Below are 24,690 nucleotides of genomic sequence, written 5' to 3' on the forward strand. Positions count from 1 at the left end.
CCATGCAAACCTGGTTAAGAGAGTTTGCAGCCTACTCTTCCAGTTTTCTTTAAAAATTGCATGAGCAAATCCATAGACAATAACTAATAAAAATGCCGGTGTAACTTGTTCAAAGTACCTACAACTCATGAGCATCAAAGGAAAATTATTTGTAATAACTAGATTAAAACTTGTTTTGCTACCTTGCATAAATAGCACTTGACTTGCATTTATGTAGAGCATTCACACCTCAAAGCACCTGACACACCATTATTTTGAAGTGGTGAAGGTTGTTATGTAGTGAAGTGCAACAGCCATTTTCTGCACCGCAAAATCCCACACATGGCAGAGAGATATGATCAGCAAATTTTTTTTTTGTGGTAGTGTTGCTTGAGAAAGGAAGATATGAATATTAGCCAAGGCACTGGAAGTACTCCCTACTCCTTTTCAGATCATGTCAGGAAATATTTTACTGTCCACCCAAATAACAGTAGGTCTAATAATGTAGCATGTCCCCATATATTGCATTGGAGTGTCAGCCTAGATTCTCAAACTGGGGTGCCTAGACTTACGGGCTAACTATGGGGCTGATTTTCCTGTCATTTATGCCTGGTGAACATTTAGTTCTCGGGTACAAAGCAGAAGAAAAGGGGGCAGAAGATCCTGACTGTGGTAGCTATTGCTACTGCTGCCATGAAGCCATGACAAGCGATATCCAACAGTTAAATTATTTGCATGAGGTTTCCCAGAGATTTAAAAACAACTGGCCTAAATTTTATGAGGCTCTGCTGCCAACATATTGATGGCAAGGATGAATAGTAGGTAGTTAAAATACAGTTACCCTCATTTTTCTTGTTGGCATCTAGTAACCACACTCATTTTGTAACATGCACTTTACCAAACAATGTAAAATTTTAATTTGGGAATGCATGAAATAATAAAAACTAATCACTTTTTTCTTTCCTTAGCTACAGGCTGCTTGTAAGGACATTGACCCAGAGCTGAAAGCTGCACTTGACCACCAACTGCAGGTCTGCAATGGTGATGGACTCTATTCTGAACCCACTATTCTATAAAGAATAACTGACTCAAATTTAGCAGGTTTGCGGTTTTACAAGGTTGCTCCACATAGTGCTGAAAATGAATAAACACTGGGAGGATATATATTTCAGCATTGTAGATTTTCATATAAAAGTGAAAAGCTCTCAATGTTTACTACCTGTGATAAACCAAACAAGTCCAGGCCTAGAATTTGCCTTGTTCAGTTTACAATCCAGAAACTACAACCTTTACATACATACACATGATTGCTCAATTTAATCACAAAAGCACTGCAGAATTTTCTTGAAGGATCTTTATTAAAAAGTGACCTTATTTTGAAATATGCAGAGAACTTGTTCAAAGTACTGTGTGCAATAACATTAGCCAATCATTAAAGTGCTTGGCTGCTTTATTAAATACTGCATCTATGGAACACATTGGGCAGTTTCAAAGCTCCATCCACATTATTCTTGTAGAGCTAAAAGTCAATCTTGCAATTTATCAACCACTCTGTTGCATAACAAACTTTTGTGAAAGATAAAGTACCAGTAGCAACAGGGTGAAGAACTGTCATTAAGTGCAATTTCATGGATAGGATTGGATTTTCTCCAGTTGTGACAGTCTGAGGTAGCGTAACTGACTTGGGGATAGTTTTACCTTGTACAACTGGTGCTTTTATTTGGATATGTACTGGTTGAGTTCCTGGTGTGGGTTTAAAATTGCAACATATAGTACAGATGGTATTTAAAGAAACTTAATGCAACAAGAAAGCAATGTAATTAACTGAACATGTTTTAATCATACATGTAAAACTACTAGTAGTCTCATCAGTGAGCTGGCTAGTAGAGGTACGATTCAGTACTGTCCATACAATTAGTCAGATCTTGTCCTACAGAAAACTGTTTTAGGTACTGCAAAAGCAGCAAACACTTGTGAATATTTTTGGTTTTTAGTTTATTAGTCAGACAGTTGATGGATTGACTGGTTTTTTAAAAAAAATCAATCTGTTCAACATGTACCTGTGCCAGACAGTAATACAAATTTAAACAAAGGTATTTTAATGGTTTAATGTCTCCAAATTAAAAAATTGAATAAAATATTTAATTACCAAAATTGACAGCTTTGTGAACTTCCTATTGTACCATAGTTATTTTCATGGTTTCTAGAACTTCTCCCTAGTTCATGAAAAAATTACTCATTGTACTCCTTCAGATCTCATTTACAGCTATGAATTTAGAGGGAAGTTCTATTTAGTCACAAAGTATCTGCCATTAAGTCTGGAATGAGGAAAGGCCATTTGGTTCATCAAGCCTGCTGCCTCACCAAACTGCACCACTACAGACTCCCCATAGGACACTACTGTACTGAATGTTTTTTTTTAAAAAGTGGTGGGGTGGGGAAGAATGGAAAAAAAAATAAAACAAGGTGATAATTGTACCTGTTTAGTTTTGAAATTGCTGGAGACCTGACAGGGTATTCTGCTTGATTGATATCCTCAGTAAAAGTACCCCTCTGTCCCAAGACAGCAACATTATGAATACCTTTCTTGTCTATGCAAAATATTTGATATTTCATTAATGAAAAAAAGAACCAGGAGACAAGAAAAATGGTGCTTTTCTTACAGAGCATTTCAATACACATCAGTCACTCAGAAAAGCAGGTTGACCCTGTATTTGTCAGAATCATGCAGCAAATTCACAGTTTAACTTCTGGTATTAGTGGTGCAATTGTAGCAGAAAATCCCAGCACAAACCAGGGGATTTGCATCAGGCCAATATAAATGCCAATGGTACATCACCTGCCTGAACACATGTGCACTAGTTGTTAGTATTATTTAGCACCTAAAAAGATTATTCTATTTATACTGAATATCATCTGATGTGTTCATTATTAAATCTGACTTCCTCCTTCTCTAGTGAAGTGCTTTCAGAATGCATCTGGTTTTTAAAAAAATCTGAAGTGTGATTCACAAAAACTGCCCAGTCCAACTAACAAGAAATGCAGATTTTTGAAAGTTGTTAAATGTAAAACAGAACTGTCCACAAAATAGTTGCAGCTTACACTCAATTGATAAAACAAGTTTCTTCCTCTTCATCTCCCCTCATTAAAGTTACAAAACTCGGTCACAAAGGAGTTTTCGGGGAGGGGGGCGGGGGGGGGGGGGGGGGGGGAGAGAAAACAAACAACCACAATAACTTGAACTGGCCCATGGCTGAATGTCCAAACGTTTATGAAATGTAACTATGGCAGTCATGCTGATGGGCCAGTAACTAACTGAAAATGGAAGGATTTACTCTGTGTGAAAAGAGTTTAAATTCAACTGTTAGCAGTGTTGGACACGAGTCCGCTGGTTATTGTTCTTTGTAGTTAGGGGCTTCTCTGCTGAGCCGTACCCCAAGTAGCTGCTCCACCCACTTTGAAAAACAGCAGAAGAACCCCAATACTCAGTAACCTAAGAAAATAGTCTTTATTCAAACTTAAACTGCATTCATTGAAGGGTCAGCAGCCAAACTACCTCACGGTACTCTCATTAAGCATTTAAAGCTGTATCACTGAATCTATATTACCTGATATAATTACCAACAAAGACTTCATCCATCCCATTCAAACATCACATACTTGTCTGTTTAACAGTGCTCACTGGTTACATAAGACTAGATACATTTCATTTCAAGGTTTCATATGTTCAGCCCATAGCACGTTAGAAGTATTTGGCACATTTTTTTCATGAATAGGTATGTAAGTAAGCTTCATATTTGAAAGGAAAGCAGCGTCGCAGAGACATATCTCAACATTTTTACGTGGTTAAATCTTTGTTTGGTTCTTGCCAAACAAGCAAAATGCCGCACAGATTCATCATAATCCTCTGTTCAGGTGAAGATCTTGCTGACACAAGGTGCAAATTTACATATCCCATTCTTTTGACTCTGCTAGCAGTTGAGTAGCTGTATATTAACTGGGTTCCTGCTCAATCAATGTCTCCGTGCTTAGCTGGTTTGGTTCCAGTTCAACAATCTCAGCTGGCTTGTTTTTATCTGTGTTCTGGGTCAAAGGATGAACCATGGACATATGAACATTCAAATTGTGGGCCTTCTCAAACCTCTTCCCACATTGGTCACATGCAAAATCAAGTTCAGCTTCTGCCTTATGCTTAGTCATATGGTATTTCAGTGATGCCCTCTGTCTACACTGGAAACCACAAATTTCACACCTACGGTGGAAGAAAACAAACAAACTAAATTAGGCTCCCAAAAAGAAATGTGGCTGTTCTTTATATGATTATCAGTCTCAGTGACAGCTAATGTCACCATGTGTCCTGCTGGAAACTGCTACTGTTTCTCTCTCTCCTCTCCCCCCCCCCCCCCCCCCCCTTTTTAACTGAATATAAACTGCCCCTTGGTGACACCAACTGGAAGCATGGGATCAGGTATATGATATAAAAATAAAAAAACACCTGGCTTTACTTGTCTGCTTCCTTTGGCTTACGAAGCTACTGAAAAAAAGAACTTGCATTTATGTGGTGTCTTTCACATCCTCATGATGGCCCAAAGCTCTTTGTAGCCAATGAATTACTTTTAAAGTGCAGTCAGTATTACAATGTTGACAAACTGAGCAGCCAATTTGCATACAGTAAGATCCCTCAAACAGCAATGAGATAAATAACCAGATAATCTGTTTTAGTGGTGGTGGTTGAGGGACAAATCTCCAGGATACCGGTTGAATTCCCCTGCTTTTCAACTAGAGGGCAGATAGGGCCTCTGTTCAACGTCTCATCTGAAAGATGGTACTTTAGACAGTGAGTGTCAGCCTAGTAGTGCTCAAGTCTCTGGAGTGCAGCTTAATGGCATGGCCTTCTAACTCAAAAGCAAGAATGCTACCTCTAACCTCCTGACAACATAAAATCTTGTACGAATAAAAAAATTGCTCCAAATTCAATGCAGGCAATGTAGCTGTCCTTTTAATCTATTAACCTCCCCAACTGCCACTACGGGTTAAGTCTGTTACTGCAGAACTCTGATGTATTATTTGATCTGGAGCTTAATTTTCTTCCCCATATAATTTCAGTCACCAAGACTGCCTTCTTCCACCTACAAAACATTGCCCATCTCTGACTGTACTCCCCCCCTATCCCCTTGTAGAATCTCTAATCTGTGCCTCTATCACCTCACTGTTCAACTTTTCTAATGCTCTCCTCACCTCCTCCCCACTTCCACCCTCCAGTCTTGTCCAATATGTTAGCCACTAGCCAGATCTGGCTAATTGCATGTCTGATTAATGAATTCAAAATATGGAGTAATAGACACAGTTGTTGGGCATGTGATCTTAATACTCATTCTCACTGCGAATGTATGTGTACTTTAATCTTTTAGTGCAATTTTTTTGTTAAATGGTATGAAAAGCAGTGTGCTAGTGTTTTTTGATTGTTGAGTGCTTTACTTCCTTGGTGCCTGGTGGTAGATGTCTGCTTAGAATATAAATATCGTGTATATTTACTTATGTATTAGTGCATATATGTAAAATGGTATCGCCATGGCCACCATTGTGGCTAGTCAGCAATTTCTATTGGCCAACACTGCTCCATCAAATGCCACCAACCACAACTTTATCTGCTCAATGCCCCTCACTTCTATTGCCCCAGTACTCACCTCTGTGTCCTTCCTATTGGTTTCAAAATCCTGCAGTCTCACCACATCAGTGACCTCCTTCAGTTATATATCCCTACTCACCCATTGCTCCTCTGAAACCGGTTTACTCATTGTTCTCCTTCCTCTATGCTCCTGAAAGAGTTGGTATCCACTCTTTCAATCGCCTGCTCCTGCCCTCTAGAACTCTTTTCCTAAATCGTTCCACCGTATCTCCCCCTTTTCTACTTTCAAAATCTTTTTACCAACTCTTCAGCCTCCTTCCCCAAGTCCCCTCTATTTTTTGAGATACGTGGAACACTGTAGAGGGCAAAATAATCTGCGACCCAGCACGCACTGATTTCAGTTACCAAAAAATTGTGAATGGGGGAATTGCTTGTAATTTTCCGATTAGACATCTACTGTATGCATGGTGCTACCAATGGAACAGGGTCGTGGAAATGTTTCCCCATAAATGCAAGTAGTTTTTGTTCTCCAGGCTCACATGAAGATTGGCCATTTGTGCAAAAACCAGAGTTGATGGTAGAACCATCATGAGAAAATTCATGGGTGGGGAAAGAGGCAGAGCAGTGAAAATCAGTGTTTCTCTCTTGCATTAAATATTGTAGTTTTTCCTCATGTTTCTCACATCCACAATCCAATGCAGTGGAAGGTGGATTACCTAACATCTTCCTTGCCACAGTCACCTATCAAGTTTACAAAATCTACCCCACCAAAACAGCAGTGCAATATTAACATTTTAAGCTCTACTCTAACAAGTGTTATCTTGTTGTTGTGAAGTTTAACATTCTGCATTCCACTGTTTACTTACTGCAGAGGTTTTGCTCCAGAATGGCGCATTTGGTGAACTGACAGGTGCTTCCTCTGTTTGAAAGTTTGTCCACATTCATCACAGATGTAGTTTCTCTCTTCTGCAAAGTAAAAATAACATTCTTAGTATAGATTTGAAACCACAACAGAATGCAACTTGCAGTAACAAGCGGAACTCTCAGGTGAAATGCTTAATTTCACAAATAAAAAGGCAGATGTAAAATGTACAAATATTTTTAAGACAACATTGGAATGCTTCATCAATCGACTTTACTTTCCACAATAGCTGTACGATACAAGTGAGTGTATTTTATGCATCAAGATAATGTATTATACAAACTACATCTTTAATGTAGTAAACATTCCAAGGCCCTTTAGAGACTAAACAGATGTTGCACAGTACAGTAATAGGTAAGGTGGCATACTTTAACTGTACCTGTGAAATTCAACCTAAATTATTTTTACTTCACAAATGAAGGAGGTGATTGAGGCCATTTGGCCCATCTAATTCAACCTGACTTGGAAACCTATAGTTTCCTCATCTCACCATCAACTGCCACTGGACTTCAGAGTTAGATCCTCCACTATCCAACTCAGAAGATCCTTCCAGGTATTGATCACTCTTTGTGTGAAGAACATTTCCTGACATCAGTCCTGAACTTGCCCTTTTATCAGTTTATACCATGTCCTTTTATCTAACTATTTTCCAGAAAAATAAAAGTACAGTATAAGTAGGGGAACTATCCCAACATAGCACTTAAGGTATAAGAATCTTACATTTATGATGGGAACATGAAAACACTCAAAGATGGTTTCAAATCAGAGGTAAAACAACATATATGCCTGGAACGACCATTTCTCTGGGACTTCTGACAATCTTCCCCTAAAGTTACGATGGGAGATCGGGGAACCCCTGTGGAAATTCTACTCTATAAAGCTCTAAAATATGGATAGTAACAACCTGATTTTAACTGCAGTGCATTAGTAATCCATTGAACTTGGCACTAGACCCAACCAGATGCTCAGCTAGCATTTAAATGGACCAGTTTTTCATTGTATTATAGTAGGTACAGCACAGGAGGAGGCCATTTGACCCATCGTGCCTGTGCTGGCTCTTTGAAAGAGCTATCCAATTAATCCCATTCCCCTGCTCTTTCCCCATAGCCCTGTAGATTTTTTCCCTTCAAGTATTTATTCAATTCCCTTTTGAAAGTTACTATTGAATCTGCTTCCACCATCCTTTCAGGCATTACAGATCGTTACAACTCGCTATGTAAAAAAAATGTTTTCTCATGTTGCCTCTGGCTCTTTTGCCGACTACCTTAAATCTGTGTCCACTGGTTACCAACCCTTCTGCCACTGGGAACAGTTTCTCCTTATTTACTCTATCAAAACCGTTCATGACTTTGAACACCTCTATCAAATCTCCCCTTAACCTTCTCTGTTCTCAGGAGAACAACCCCAGCTTCTCCAATCTCTCCACATAACTGAAGTCCCTCATCCCTGGTACCATTCTAGTAAATCTCTTCTGCACCCTCTCTAAGGCCTTGACATCCTTCCTAAAGTGTGGTGCCCAGAATTGAACAAAGTACTCCAGCTGAGGCCTAACCAGTGTTTTATAAAGGTTTGGCATAACTTCCTTGCTTTTGTACTCTATGCCTCTATTAATAAAGCCCAGGATCCCATATGCTTTATTAACAGCCTTCTCAACTTTCCAGCCACCTTTAAAATTGTACCATTTAGTTTATATTGCCTCTCCTCATTTTTCCTAACAAAATGCATCACTTCACAGCGTTAAATTTCATCTACCATGTGACTGCCCATTTGACCAGTCTGTCCATGTACTCCTGAAGTCTGTTACTTTTTCCAAGTTTTGTGTCATCTGCAAACTTTGAAATTATACCCTCTATACCCAAGTCCAGGTCATTAATACTTATCAAGAAGAGCAATGGTCCTAATACTGACCCCCTGCAGAACACCACAGTATACTTCCCTCCAGTCTAAAAAAAAACAATCACCACTACACTCTGCTTTCTATCCCTTAGCCAATTTTGTATCCACATTGCCACTGTCTTTAATCCCATGGGCTTTAATTTTGCTAACAAGTGTATTATGTGGTACTTTCAAAAGGCATTTGATAAAGTCCATATACACATCAACCGCACTAACCTAATCCACCCTCTCCATTACATTATCAAAGAACTCAATCAAGTTAGTCAAACACTATTTTCCTTTAACAAATCAGTGCTGACTTTCATTTATCAGCCAATACTTTTCCAAATGCCAATTAATTTTGTCCTGGATTATTGTCTCAAAGTTTCCCCACCACCGATGTTAGGCTGACTGACCTATAATTGCCGGGTTTATCCCTCTCCCCTTTTTTGAACAGGGGTGTAACATTTGTAATCCCCCAGTCCTCTGGTACCGTTCCCCATATCTAAGGAGGACTGGAAGATTGTGGCCAGAATCTCCGTAATTTCTACCCGTACTTCCCTCAGTATCCTAGGATGGATCCCATCTGGACCGGGTGACTTTTCTACTTTGAATACTGCCAGTCTTTTTTTAAGTACCTCCTCTTTATCTATTTTTATCCTATCCAATACCGCTACTACCTTCTCCCTTATTGCTACAATGGCAGCATCCTCTTCTCTATTGAAGACGGACGTGAAGTATTCATTTAATACCTCAGCCATGCCCTCTGCCTCCACAAGATCATCTTTTTTGTCCCTAATTGGTCCCACCCTCCTACTATTTATAAAAGGCTTTTGGGTTCCCTTTTATTTTAGCTACTAATCTATTCTCATACTCTCTCTTTGCCCCTCTTATTTCCCTTTTTTAGATCTTTGTATTCAGCTTGGTTCTCTACTGTATTATGAACCTTACTGTGCAGAGTAGTGGTGAACCTGTGGGAGTACATCCACCATACGGACTGCAGCGGTTCAAGAAGTCGGCTCACCGCCACGTTCTCTAGGGTAATTAGGGATGGACAATAAATCCTGGCCTTGCCAGCAACGCTCACATCCCATGAATGAATACAATTGTCATAAGCCTCCTTTTTCTGTTTAATTTTAATCTCTATATCTTTAGTCATCCAGCGAGTTCTAGCTTTGGATGCCCTTCTTTTCCTCCCCTCATAGGAATGTGTCTACTCTGTACTTGAACCAACTTCTCCTTGAAGGCCTCCCGTTGTTCAATTACTGTTCTGCCTACCAAATTTTGATTCCAATCCACTAGGGCAAGATCTCTTATTAACTCACTGAAATTAGCCCTCTTTCAGTTTAGTATTTTCACATTTAAATATCCTTTGTCTTTTTCCATACTCTAAACCTAATGATATTATGATCACTGTTCCCCAAATGCTCCCCCTCAAACATGCTCCCCCTGCCCCACTTGATTTTCTAGAACTAGATCCAGCACTTTTTCATTCCTCGTTGGACTGGAAACACACTGCTCCAAAAAGTTCTCTTGTACATATTTCAGGAATTCCTCCCCCTCTTTGCCCTTCACACTGTTCCTGTCCCAGTCTATATTGGGATAATTGAAGTCCCCCATTATTACTATTCTATAATTCTTGCATTTTTCTGTACTTTGCCTGCAAATTTGCTCCTCTATCTCCTTCCCAGTTTTTGGTGGCCTATATTATATACCCATTAGTGTAATAGCTCCTCTATTGTTCCTTAATTCTAATCAAATAGATTCTGTCTTTGACCCCTCTAGTACTATTTGTCCATCCTAGTCCTCCCTGCACCTTGTTTCGCCTCTCTAATGTTTCATCCTAGTGCCCATCCCCCTGCCAAATTAGTTTAAACCCTCCCCCACAGCATTAGTTATCCTCCCTGAAAGGGCGTTGGTCCCAGCTCTGTGTTGAGGTGCAACCCTCCTGCCCGAAAACCGATTTTATCCACTTTCAGCCCACTAATATTTGGAGCAACCTTAGCAGTAAACAAATCGTGGGAGCACTTGCTTTGCCCGGAATACCCACCAGATCGCAGGGGAGATTTAATTGATGTGTATAAAATTATGAGGGGCCTAGACAGGATAGATAGGGAAGACCTATTCCCTTAGCAGAGGGGTCAGTGACCAGGGGGCGTAGATTCAAAGTAATTGGTAGAGGGGAGCGGAGGAGAATTTTTTTCACTGAGGGTGGTGGGGGTCTGGAACCCACTGCCTGAAAGGTGGTAGAGGCAGAAACCCTTAACTCATTTAAAATGTACTTGGATGTGCATTTGAAGTGCCATAACCTACAGGGCTACAGAACAAGTGCTGGCAAGTGGGATTAAGCCAGATAGCTCTTTTTAGGCCGGCATGGACACAATGGGCCAAATGGCCTCCTATGCTGTAGCTTTCTATGATTCTATAAACACGGTCACTAGTAACTAAGTGAGATACAAGAGGAAATGTGGTGACAATATAATCCAAAAACTTGTATAACGCTACCATTGACAGGTCACTTATTTACCTGTGTGAATGAGTTTTACGTGGCGCTGCAGATAGCGATCAATTAGAAACACCTTGTTACATCCTGGGTGGGGACAAGGGCGCTCACGCACCTCCTCATGATGTTCTTTTATGTGTTTCTAAAAACAGAAAACGGTTTATGTGAGAAATTAGGGAGTCTTAATTAGGTTAATATTTCATCGAGATTTGAAATATACCCCTTTACAACGTCTAGCTTTTCATGTCTGACTTACTGAATTCAACATAATGTTTTGCTACTATCTTTGATAAGCCAAATACGTTGTGGATGTGATCAAAGAGGATGGGCATATATTATACACGTGACATTAGTTTGGTAGCTATGCATTTTTGCTTTAACTGACACCTTCACCATAAATCCTTTTGTAAGAATATGTATCTTTATTATAAAAAAGCTATGCAGTTGCTAACAGCATCCACATCACCAAAACAATGATTAATTGAAATTCATCTGATCTCTGTTTCTGGGATATTACTGTCTAAAAATTGGCTGGCAGGTTTCCCTACATAACAAATCATTGCATTTCAAGCACTTTAAGATGTTGAGAGGTAAGATAAGGTGCTATGTAAATAAGTCATTTTTTTTTTCTTTTCGCCTGTGAAAGACGAGGTATTAAGATCAAGCACCATACAGGAATTCTCCAGTTAAAAATATATTTTTGACCAAAAGACATAAAAGCACCAAATTTAAAATTCAGTAACAAATAAAATGTTGCTGATTTTAGACTGAGGGGCCTAGAGATTTGGTAAATAAGTTATATAGTTATTCTCTTTTTGTTGTAAAAATCAGTGAGAAAGTACAACTCACAGAAGGACTAGTGGGGTTTATTCTTCCAATGAAGCTCTTCCACATATAGGGTAATGACATGGTGCCAGCAAAGTTGCACAATAGATTTCAGAACATCAAGCATCCATATTTGCAACAAGTCATTAAAGGACTTTTCCTATATCTGATACAATGCCCTACATAGGCTCTCCTCAGTTCTTTATCTTCAGACACATTTGCATTGTTTCTATATGTTTGAGAGACACAATACCAAATTTCAGCCTATATGCACAAAAAAAAACAGTTCTAGTTTAGTTTGTCATTCAAGTAGAAATACTAAAAATAGTCCATATTTATGCAATGTCCTTGCTGTAACATTTGCATATATTATAGGAAAGCTTGCCACTTAACCAAAATTCATCAACAGAAAAGCCCAGAGATCATCATTAAAGCCAACATGGCTCGAACAGCAACAGCCAATTGGTTACATGCCACAATGTGCTTAGTCATTCTTCCCCCCACCTCCGACAATTTGAATGAAAATTAACCAGAAATCTTGAGATGAATCATTATGATCCTTTGAGTTCTGCTTCAAAGACTTTTTCCAGCAATGATAAGCATCCCATTTAAAGGGAATTTTGTCTCTCCTGGCCCAGAAGAGCAATCTATCTTTTGAAAGCACAACACCCATGGAATGTGGAGGAGAACAATGAAGTACAGCATGGTTTCTTGCAGTTTGCATTTTGTTCTTATGATAAATCAGGCTAAAGAGGAGCATCCTTGACTGATACAACAGTATAGTGAATTCTTTAAATAAAACTCTAAAGTACTTTCTACGGCGTTATCAATGCTCACACCCATTTGATTACAGAAACAACGTAAAATAAGTTCCAACAATGCACTCACGATGGTTCTGAATCTGAGATTCAAGACTACCTGTCTATAAAGCTAATTTGTAACAAAACCCAGGGTTTGTTGTGGTAGAGTGTTCACTGAATCTCCTGCACCTTTCAATAAAGGTTTTGAAATGGAGTCCATTTTCCCTCCAAATCTTCAATGGAACATGACCTCCAGAACAGTTTAGAAATCCCTCCTGCTACATCACGAACACAGTTTTTCTCATTTTAAAATTTCATATAAAAAAAATCCAATGAATTTGCTGCTTCTTTCAAACCATGCAAATTATTCACTATTCCTCACGAAAATTGAAGGACTGTGCTAAAATAGGAGTAAACAAGAATTTGTATCAATTCAATAGAGTACAAAGCCCAATCTTCACCTTCGCCCTGGAAATTTTCTACTTCCTTCCTAGGTTTTCTAATATTTCCCCAAACAGAAGCCAAATGCTACAAATAATAACAATTAACAATAAAAGGGCAATTGATTCCCACTTGAGAATATAAACTTCTCAAATTCAGTCCACCTAAAATAACTAAAATCTACTTTTTGGTCAGTTTTATTAATTCAAAATGATTCAAATACAAGTATAGTCACTTGGTTTTACTCCATAATAGAATTTGTGGGGACAACGAGATATGACTGCCTACCTTTTGAAATATCTCCTTCCCTCTGGTTTTATTATTTATCTGGTCTCTAATTTATCTCCTCATCCTATTAAGATACTGTTTTAAATGGAAAGGGGAAAAGTCTTTTTGATCTGTGCATGTATTAATACACAGATTTCTAATTTAAAAAATTCCACAAAGTTAATTTTCTTCCAATTTAAGAGCGTTTAGCTTGCTTATAGATACGGCAGTTTCACAAACAGGAAGTGGTATTTAAATATTTTTAAAATTAAACTCATTTTAACTTCAAATAAATAAATAATTACTAATTAAAAAAAACACAAGGTTCATTTATAGTTGCTTATATTTAGTACCACTAGTAGCCCAATCTGAGAGCCATATTAGTCTGTGAGAGCAGATGTTCAACTGAGGGCCCAGAATCTGTTCTATTATCAATCCTGATTGCTCAAAAAAACAACCAATTATGTTACTGTGGCCAGTGTGGATTTTCACACTCATTAAGTGATTGTTTTTAATTAAATGCTGGATTCAGTACTGCACTGGATTGTCAGTCTAGATTATGCATTCAGATCCTGAAGTGGGGCTTGAATCCACAATCCTTTAATCAGGAGACAAGTGTGCTATCAAGTGAGTCAAGCTGACACTCAAAAAGCCTGAAGTTTTAAAATCTGTAATTGACCAATTAGTCTTGAGCATAGTTTTACCTTCAGTCCATCAGCTCCTCTGTAAACAGCACAGCAGCCCTTGTATTGACATCGGTACATGGTGGGAAGATCTTCCCTGAAAAACACCAAATGTACACTACATAGTCACACAAATTATGTATCCAATAACCATTCTGAATAACGTCCAGGCCTCTTGTATTCCAAATAATTACCAACACCTGTCAGAAATTGATTTGGGGTCTTTTCCACATTTTTGTTCGTGTTTCAGTAACTTTCGTTTCAGGCTACATAATGAATAATCATTTTTTTTGTGAGGCATGCATTATATTTAAATAATCCTAAAACAGGTAGCTTCCTGTTTATATTGGCTGCCCCTGTTACTAACCAGAGTTTAGCAAATATTTGAAGCCTCTTGATTTGTCTCATTTTCTTCACCAATCCATGATGCTGCTTGGTTAGTAACAGAAGGAAAAAGGGGGTAAGTCCCCAAAACAGAAAACTAGATTAACAGTTTGAAGATAATAGTTACAGCATGCATCTCAACAAATCTTTCAGAAATATTAATTAACTCTGCATTAAAGGTACCATGTTACTGTAAGAGACTAACAAAACCATAAAATTAATAGAATCTTATTTTAATTTGATAAATTACTTGAAACAAATCAACCTCTAGCCTAAACCATCGACAGCACAATTGAATTACAAAAGTGTCTTCCAAGTTGAACCATAAGACTGGTGCCTAAAAACTAGACATTCACCTGGAATACGTGGCCAGTAGTGAATAAGAACATTGTTAAGTCTTATTCACTCTCCAGAAGAATTACCTTTCAGAGTTTGATTTTGGTTTCCGTCCACGCTTTTGTCCAGGTGTTTTCTTCACATCTTTACTATCACATTTCTTAGTTGGTACCTTACTGAAAAGGGAAAAAAAATCCAATTCAACTACCTAAGTTTATTTTTTTTAAAAAAACTATTCCAAACTGAGCTTGAAAATTTTAAAAATTGAACAAAAGCTGATGATATAAACACTGTCATCTGTGTAACTTCTGCATATTTACACACAGAAAACTGATTTTTATATCTAATTACTTTTTTCTTAAAAAAAAGTCTTCAGCTCTGAATCTGAAAGGTAAGTGGTGTCAGAATTGCTGCACACAGATATAAAAGAATGTTATCTTCAGCATTGAGAAAATCAGGTCAATAACTGTTGACGAGTACTGACCATAATGTTGCACCCTCAATTTGTACTCTGTGAATGTAACAAGGCTCTCTTAGTCACAAACATTCAGCTCCTTGTTTTGGTAATCATATTCAATTTATACTATCTGTGGCAAAGATTAATGGAAAATCTGTTACAGGAGTGGAAATTCTTAGCCCTGATTGACATTGTTGGCAACTTCAGGGCCTTACAAAGGCCAGTTATGTAGTACAGTATTTGTCAGCCATTGGAGAAAATAGACATCCTGGTCTAATAGTCCAAAGCATGCAGAACAGTCTTGTTGACCTTACTGGCCTTTTCCAATTTTAAAACGTTACGATCCTTTTTACAGATCAGGACATAAAAACTATAAGCTCCAACACAGTTACAAAGATTGAATTTCACTTTAATATAAACTTAATCCAGTTGCAATGATGTAAGTTATAGGAAAATAAATCCAGAAACTGATAAATATTGTACTTTTGTTATATAACTTTTTAGCATTGCCCCATATGGAATCGCAGATTTAAAAAAAGAATTGAATTCCTGAGGTGAGGTGAGAGTGACTGCCCTTGACATCAAGGCAGCATTTGACCGAATGTGGCACCAAGGAGCCTTCGTAAAATTGAAGTCAATGGGAATCAGGGGGAAAACTCTCCAGTGGCTGGAGTCATACCAGCAAAAAGAAAAATGGTAGTGGTTGTTGGAGGCCAATCATCTCAGCCCCAGGACGTTGCTGCAGGAGTTCCTCAGGGCAGTATCCTAAGCCCAACCATCTTCAGCTGCTTCATCAATGACCTTCCCTCCATCATAAGGTCAAAAATGGGGATGTTCGCTGATGATTGCACAGTGTTCAGTTCCATTCGCAACCCCTCAAATAATGAAGCAGTCCGAGCCCGCATGCAGCAAGACCTGGACAACATCCAGGCTTGGGCTCATAAGTGGCAAATAACATTCGCGCCAGACAAGTGCCAGGTAATGACCACCTCCAAGAGAGAGTCTAACCAACTCCCCTTGACATTCAACAGCATTACCATCGCTGAATCCCCCACCATCAACATCCTGGGGGTCACCATTGACCAGAAACTTAACTGGACCAGCCATATAAATACTGTGGCTACGAGAGCAGGTCAGAGGCTGGGTATTCTGCGGCGAGTGACTCACCTCCTGACTCCCCAAAGCCTTTCCACCGTCTACAAGGCACAAGTCAGAAGTGTGATGGAATACTCTCCACTTGCCTGGATGAGTGCAGTTCCAACAACACTCAAGAAGCTCGACACCATCCAGGATAAAGCAGCCCGCTTGATTGGCACCCCTTCCACTACCCTAAACATTCACTCCCTTCACCACCGGCGCACTGTGGCTGCAGTGTGTACCATCCACAGGATGCACTGCAGCAACTCGCCAAGGCTTCTTCGACTGCACCTCCCAAACCCGCGACCTCTACCACCTAGAAGGAAAAGAGCAGCAGGCACGTTCCCCTCCAAGTCACACACCGTCCCGACTTGGAAATATATCGCCGTTCCTTCATAGTCGCTGGGTCAAAATCCTGGAACTTCCTTCCTAACAGCACTGTGGGAGAACCTTCACCACACGGACTACAGCGGTTCAAGAAGGCGGCTCACCACCACCTTCTCAAAGGCAATTAGGGATGGGCAATAAATGCCGGCCTTGCCAGCGACGCCCACATCCCATGAACGAATAAAAATTTTTTTGAAGGAACTGTTCCTTAATTTGGAATTTTTTCATAGAATTACAATATTAGTGATTCTGCTATCAACAATATGCCAAATAAAACATTTTTTTTAAACTTATGAGCAGATTGTCACCATTTTTAATGTGAGTGGGCTCAGTGTGTCCCTACCTTCCCACAGCAAGGCCCCATTTTCCAGGCAATACTTGAAACAGTGACAAATACAGCAGGTTAACCATTGCATCAATTACTCAATCAGAGCCAGAACCATTATGGACAGCTGAATTAGAGAATTATACTGTAATAACCCATTCAATAAATAATGAGGAATATAGCTCTTTTAAGATTAGCCAAATAAAACTGATGATTAAGATGATGCCCATATCAAAACTATTGGAATACTGAGTGATTGTTTGCACAGGTTGAAAACACTTTAGTCCAAATTACCAGTTATAACCAAGGATAACCACAATACAAAAATCTGTGAATAAATACTATCGCAGAGCTGCTTTGTTCAAACCCAAGCTACAGTTTGTTCAAGTAAAAGCTGGACCCTAGTGAAGATTGTTAGGTTTGCTAGGACTCACTTCTTCTCCCAGTATGGCTGAAAAGACTCATCCGAGGAGCCATTCTTAGCTTGTTCTTCCCCATCATCTTCACTTGACAAATACCTACAAAAAACAAAATTAGTAAGATTTGTTATCACCATTAAAATAGTGCAGTTGACAAGATAAAGTGAAGATAACAATGCAATGCGCCAAATTCCCTTCAAAGTTTAGTGTATGGCCTCACTTCTATGCTGTTTCATCTGGTTGCCCAAATGAGAACCTATCTATCAAAACAAGTTTAAATAGCAGGCAGCCTTAGCACTGGAACTCGTAAGCTTCTGATCATTGCTCAATTTACTGGGTCACAGACCACAGCAGCTCTAATTATCGTAATTAAATGAAAGAAAGAAAATGGCTAGAACAAGCAATGAGGTAGATAACATCAAACAAGTTTTTAAAGTGCAGCAGTTTGAGGTTTTTCAAGTAAGAGACCTGGAATGGTACTATAAAAAAGATGAGTGGATGAGGACATAAAATGGGACAAAATGAAATGAAAGCACTTCGAAAGGACAATCATAGCACCTACCAGATTTTAAGCAACCATATAGAATTTGCTCCATTATGGTAATGCTGGTATAGCAAATTGGCCTATTGTACTTCGAGCTCTAATTCCAGTTCCATTATTAGGCTTAAATTGCCAATCACTGTAATTTACACTATCTGCCTTACAGGCAAAACCTTGAAATGTTGCTAATTAAAAAGCACACAATCATGTTAATTAAAAATTGCCTCAAAATGTAGAATTCTAGCAATCTCAGCACACTAAATCACAATGTTTCTGGAGCTAATGCCCAACTGCCACAAATCACAAAGTTAAGTCTGGGGTCCTGCTTGAAATATTTCAATTAAGCATTGATCTACGATAAATATTAACATATTGCATTAATTGTAATGAAGTGCTACCTGTCAGAGAGATCACTGGACTCTAACCCATCTGCAACATCATCCATAACAGAACACGATGCTTCATTGCAGCTAATTTGATCTACAGCACGGGAGGGGAAAAAAGAACATTTTTACAACGACAGGAAAGGTAGTCAACGACCGCAGAACAGCACTAAATCAGTACAAAATGTTTCACCCATTATTAATTTTGTTATACAGTGACCATCATGCCTTTAACAAGATAACATCTTCTCCTTCATCTTTAATTACCATCAGTTAAACTTAGCACTTTTTCTACCTGTGATTTCTAGAAATCACAACAGCTATCTTGAAGCCGTGGATCCTATTCATAATTGAAGCAGGCAGGTGTCGGCGTACTTCCTAGGCCACAGTGTTTACTAAAACAAGGCACTGTAATACTGCGATTCCTGGTGACAATTCTCGTTTTAAATAAACATTTCAAAATCAAAGTAGTGTATTGTCTCAGGTACTTGCAAGAATTGATGAAGATGTGCAGAGTCATTCTTGGGACAATCATTTCTACCATTTTGGCACAGATGCACGGACAAGAATGTCACATTTAAATGTCAGGTAATCAAAAAAAAAACTTTCAATTCATCAAACATCTGGTTAAATGTCTGCATATTCTACCAATGCAGCTTTATACTTTTGAGTGAATCTCTTCACTTCTAAAAGGAAACTTACCTTTGCAGAGGTTATCATTTCTAAAAGTTCAACATGCTGTAAACGTTTCACTAGTATCCAAAGAGAACCTTCCAACAATACTCAATAAATATACACAGCATTTCATTCCCAGATTTCAGTTCAATGTACCCTCCCCTAAATTTGTGTAATTTCTCCATTTACTTTTCATTTCTCCTCCTACTTAAAAACTTAAATGAAACCCTGGGCATTTGCACTCTTGGGTCACAGTCTTTGAAAGTTTTGGGTTGCCATTAGCACCCCATTTCAAATGTAATCTTAATCCACTGTGCTCCCTTTATCTTTACACTCCGGTTTTCTCAAAAAAAATTAATTAGTCAAGCACTACCAGCCCTTTGTAAATCCATATCAACAGTCTCTAATTAGCCCTCTCCTTTTAAGGATTCACTAATCTTGTCCTGTATTATGGACCCTACAACCCCAATTTTACACAGCTTGATTAGTACTCCCCAAGACGATAACAGATCCCTTATTATTTCTTAGCACAATCCAGACAGTCACTGTTTCAGGATAACTACCAACAAAAATTTTCTTTTCCATGGCTGGAGTTGTATCCCTATTTAATTAGGCTCCAATAAAAGGTCAAAACTCATAGTACATGCAACCTTAATCAGACTTTTTCAATTAAATTTTGAAAAACACATAACCTTTCACGTTATTTAATTGTTCTGATATTCAGATTCATTTTTATTCTAGTAGATTGAGAGAAGAGGTGCCTCATATTATATTGTAGTATAGCACTGTGAACTGAATTGCCACCTCTCTGAAAATGGGAAGTGACATTTCCAATTTATCAAAGAATCATAGAATGGTTACAGCACAGAAGGCCATTCGACCCATCGAGTCCATGCCAGCACTTTGTAAGAGCTATCCAGTTAGTCCCATTCCCTTGCTCTTACCCCATAGCCCTGCAAATTTTTTTCCTTCAAGTATTTATCCAATTCCTTTTTGAAAGCCACGATTGAATTTGCTTCCACTACCCTTTCAGGCAGCGCATTCCAGGTCATGACTACTGGCTGCATAAAAAAGTTTTTCCTCATGTGATCCTTGGGTTCTTTTGACAATCACCTTAAATCTGTGTCCTCTGGTTCTCAACCTTCTGCCAATGAGAACAGTTTCTCTTTATTTACTTTATCTAAACCCTTCATGATTTGAACATTTAAAAAGAAATCTGAACATTCCCAACACTCCCCACTACATAGCAAGAATATGAAGCAAAGCCACTACTGAAGACTGCTGAAACCCAAGGTATTTTTCTAACTGTCTATCTATAAAAACAAATCAGAAATGGAGGGAAATATCAATGATGATTCCCACGCCTTGGTGGCTAAGTGCATAAATGCACCTAGTGTGGTATTAGGCTATACAGACTAGAAGGGCTGGATTTTCCTTCATGACCTCGGACAGAATGGATAGAAAGGCCTACTGCCACTTCCCCCCTCGCCTGTTCTTCATCAAATAGTTCCATACAGCTGCCGAAGAGGAGGTTTAACATCTCATCCGAAAAACAAAACCTCAGTACTACACTGAGGTGTTATCTAGATGATGTGCTCAAGCCTCTGGAGTGGAGCTAGAATCTTTGATCTTCTGATCAGGGGCAAGAGTGCCACCACTGAGCCAAATTGTTAATCAATTATGCATACAAATCAATTGCTCCAAATCCCACAACTCAAGTAGATTATGGTTAGGACTCTAGTTTATGGTGAACAAGTCAAACTCAATATTTAATGGAGATTTTTATTGGTATTTTGTGGATGGCATTCCATGATCCTCTCCATTTTTCCATGAAAACCATAAACCTTGGTCATGGTGCATGTTACAATACATTGAGACCAATTCAACTGCATAAACAGACAATCCATCAGATCCATTAAAACTTCCTGAAGAAACCCATCAGCAAGCGTTCTCCCAGTGCGCTGGCCAACATTTATCCCTCAATCAACATCACAAACAGATTATCTGATCATTTATCTCACTGCTGTTTATGGGACCTTACTGTGCACAAATTGGCTGCTGCATTTCCCTACATTCCCCATACAGATATTGCTGTATCTCACCAAATTAATAGTTTGAAATAGAATGAATGATTATCCCAGTTTTTGAAACTATAGCAAATACTCAATATAGACTGTGGAAATAAATAAAAATAGCCAGATCAATCGGTAAACAGACAGATTCCTCTGACAGCAATGGTGAGAAACTGACACACTGCAATTGGATCTCTTAACATCTGTCACCCAGCATATCCATTCCATTGAAATGAATGAGTAGAGTTCCATGGAGCTTCTACCTGTGACTTATCTAGGGAGGAATAGTAATCTTTCCAGTACTTATCCCTGAAGTTCTCCTTTAATAACCAAGATTACTAATGTAATTTCAATTGTGTAATACAAAAATCACAACCTCATCATTTAGCATTAAAACAAATTTCTTACCTTTTGCATGTAATACTCGAGTGGCATCCTGTAACTGAAGTTTTTCCCAAGAGCACTCAGCACCATCAGGATCTGAGCGCAAAAACATATCCTTGCTCAACGGACACTCTGAACTGTCCACAACTACTGGCTGTGAAGCAACTCCACTGTATGTACAAGGTTGAGAGTCTGATGACCAAAGTGACACTGGGACTGGTTGAAACTTAGAGACTGAACCACCCTCACCATTTTCAGTACCTGTTCCATTATGAGGTGATAGGGGTAATGTGCTTCCCACAATTTCCTCTTTCTTTGGGTCATTATTCTTGATGTGTGGGCACTGCCCTTCTTTCAGTAAAATGTTATGATTTGAATGCACGTCCAGGATGTAACTGTGTCCCTCCTGACACCCCCATACAGCTCCAACTACTCCATGATACTCTGCAGATAAGACACTCTGTACATTTGGTGGGGACCCACAGCTGCTGCCATGATGATGAGCCCAAGTGACCAAAATTTGCAAACATTGTGGGCTTGCACTTAAGACACCGTCATTTAACATCCGTTTAAAATCATCTGAAATAAAAAAAATGATAGAACAATCTTCAGCACAATGCAATTAGAAACAAATATCAAAATAAAATGATTTCATTATTGTGGTACATTGAGTCAGATGTACAAATTTTATTGTAATATCCTATTAATTGTACAAAAATATTAAAAATGGATATTGCTCCTAATGATGTCAATGACCAAGTAAGATGCTGAAGACACCAGCAAACATAAGCAAATTCCAATTGATTCAGGTTTCATTTCTCAGTCAGTATATGTCAATTCCCAGCTAATCAACCAGTGCTTAACACAGGAATAAAGTCAGCAGACCTGTGTTGACCAGGACCTAACTAGACTCATATACATATATATATATATATATATATATATACACACACAACACTACCATGCTCAGAATATATAGCATGCTCATTCAACCTACCAAGAAAATTATTTCATTTTTGGCTTTTAAAACAGAATCAATTAATTGAGCATTTTAGATAAAGAGGCTATTCTCTTGGCTAATGTTTTTGCATTGACCTCAAATAGTGCTTGATCAGTATTTAATAGCACTGGTATATTAAAAAAACATTGACAAGACAGCACAGTGAGGCCTGATTGCCAAATTAACTATGATAAGGGAGCAAGACACTAAAATCCAATACAACACAACCATCCATTTAAATGTTATGATAAAAGTCCAATATATCATACAGAATTCTCTTGAATTTCACCAGAATAATCATTTTTGAAATGATGTAAGATGTCTCTAGTATACAGTACTAAAATTGTTTGAAGATTTCTCAGACTTCGTCAATCTAAAAAGCAATTAAAAAGATAGTATAATAATTAAGGAAGCTTAAAATGTTACTATTTTAATAAAGGGTCCAATCATTAAATATGTCCTTTCACTAAATAATGAAATCTATTTACTTCTTCAATGGATGAACTACAAACCAATATGTTGGAAATAGCTATGTTTAATTTTTGGTTACATCATAATTTTTGAATAAAATCTCAATATTAGCTGTGCCTACATATTAACTTTGGTACAAAACGCTCAAAAGTTTTCTCAAATTACTCAAGATAGCAGTAAACCAATATGACACTAAACATCTTGAATTTTACAATTTTTAAAAGCACTCTTAAACTTGTGAAATAATCCTACACATCTGGACAGTAAAATCTGTGCAGCATGGAACTGTTGTCTCAGTGTCTGCACTAAAGGCATCCATAGTCCATGCAATATTATCCATGTTTGCTTGAGCTTTGCCTCCAACTGTAGAAGAGGCTTCGGCGATAGCAGATCGATTTTGGCAGATACTTTGCTTCACAAGGTGCACTCTTTTTGCACACTAAAACAATTGGAGAATCAGACATCGATCTGAAATGTTAACTACTCGATTTCTCTCTTCTCCGATGCTGCCTGGACTGCTGAGTGTTCCCAGCATTTTCTGTTTTTATTTCAGATTTCCAGCATCGACAGTATTTTGCTTTTGTTTGTGGAGAATCTGCCCTAGGTTATGTAAACAAATATTACACAGCATGCCCAGGGGTAGGGGTTGGAACAGAAGAGGATGTCATAATGAGATCAAAAATATATCAGGAAATTATTTACGTTTGCTAAAAGTCTGATAAAATTAGCCGTGTAGGATGTATAAAACAATGTCAATTAAAAAAGGGAAAAAATCCATAACATTATGTTTAAATTACTGAAATCTCATTAATATTCATGAAAAGCTGGTCAGGACCATAACATACATCCTTTGCTTTTTGAGGTACGGTTTGGGGGCGGGTGGAGGAGATGTCGACTCGTTATCAACATACTTAAGATTTTTCATCATAAGTTTTACACGCTGATTTATTGTGCCAAATCTACAAGCAATTTTACTTGTCTGGAAATGCATTTTTCCCAATGGCTGATACAGATAGAATCTAAAAATAAAATTTAATCTGTCATTTCATACAAGTAAAACAGTTCTATGCACAGTAAATTGAAGCAGAGCTGATATCTTGGTTCACTTACCAGAGATAGAATTGTCTAATGGAGATTGTGAAAGTGATTGTATTGATGATGACTCGGTTATTGCAACACATCTACAACGATAAAATAAAAGCATTACATCCAACTGAGATTGAAAACAAATGACACTGCTCCTGAAAAAGATAAGAAACAGCCAGCTTGGAGAATAGGAAGATCTCTTTACATCATAGATGGACTTTCCTCTAGCACTCTGCCATAGTTTGAAGCAGGACTGCCATGGCAAAACCCAGTTGAGTTTGCAATTCACTTAGCTTTTTACGTTTGAACAGCTCGACAATTGTTAGATGATACCTGAATATACAACGTGTATGCTGAGCTGTAATGTTTACATTCAGGGTTACAAAAAAAACCTGCTTCCTCATGGCCCCAACTTGCTGTAATACAACTTTTCATCTATCCATAATTTCTGTAATCTAATTATATCTGAACAACAACTTGCATTTATATTCTTTTCTTCTTCCAGTTTTGACGAAAGTTTATCGATCTGAAACGTTAACTCTGTTTCTTTCTTCACAAATGCTGCCTGACCTGCTGAGTATTTCCAGAATTTTCTGTTTTTATTTCAGATTTCCAGCATCTGCGGTATTTTACTTTTGACTTGCATTTATGTAGTGCCTTTAACATAAAAAACATCCCAAGGTGCTTCACATAAGGGAAAACAAAAGTG

General features: G+C 38.3%; 2 protein-coding genes across 3 annotated transcripts in view; one reads left to right on the forward strand and one right to left on the reverse strand.

Annotated features, from left to right (window-relative positions):
- The window catches only part of LOC137333715 (Fanconi anemia group A protein-like), a 79,383-nt gene extending 76,853 nt beyond the window's left edge, over positions 1–2,530 (forward strand). The window contains exon 43 of the mRNA XM_067998023.1: positions 948–2,530. Coding sequence (XP_067854124.1) covers positions 948–1,055 — 108 coding nt within the window. The 3' untranslated portion in view covers positions 1,056–2,530. The remainder of the gene's footprint in view (positions 1–947) is intronic.
- The window catches only part of znf276 (zinc finger protein 276), a 41,122-nt gene continuing 17,750 nt past the window's right edge, over positions 1,319–24,690 (reverse strand). The window contains exons 3-11 of one of the 2 annotated variants that reach the window (XM_067998024.1): positions 24,006–24,076; positions 21,449–22,003; positions 18,309–18,390; positions 17,385–17,468; positions 14,731–14,820; positions 13,946–14,021; positions 10,933–11,050; positions 6,475–6,574; positions 1,319–4,231 (exon numbers count right to left, since the gene is read on the reverse strand). In XM_067998024.1, the coding sequence (XP_067854125.1) occupies positions 3,973–4,231; positions 6,475–6,574; positions 10,933–11,050; positions 13,946–14,021; positions 14,731–14,820; positions 17,385–17,468; positions 18,309–18,390; positions 21,449–22,003; positions 24,006–24,076 (1,435 nt within the window). In that variant the 3' untranslated portion in view covers positions 1,319–3,972. Of the gene's footprint in view, positions 4,232–6,474; positions 6,575–10,932; positions 11,051–11,757; positions 11,998–13,945; positions 14,022–14,730; positions 14,821–17,384; positions 17,469–18,308; positions 18,391–21,448; positions 22,004–24,005; positions 24,077–24,690 lie in introns of those variants that run through there. The other variant, XR_010965972.1, reaches the window with a different exon arrangement.

The sequence above is a fragment of the Heptranchias perlo genome, chromosome 16 (assembly GCF_035084215.1).
Source record: "Heptranchias perlo isolate sHepPer1 chromosome 16, sHepPer1.hap1, whole genome shotgun sequence".
Classification (NCBI taxonomy): domain Eukaryota; kingdom Metazoa; phylum Chordata; class Chondrichthyes; order Hexanchiformes; family Hexanchidae; genus Heptranchias; species Heptranchias perlo.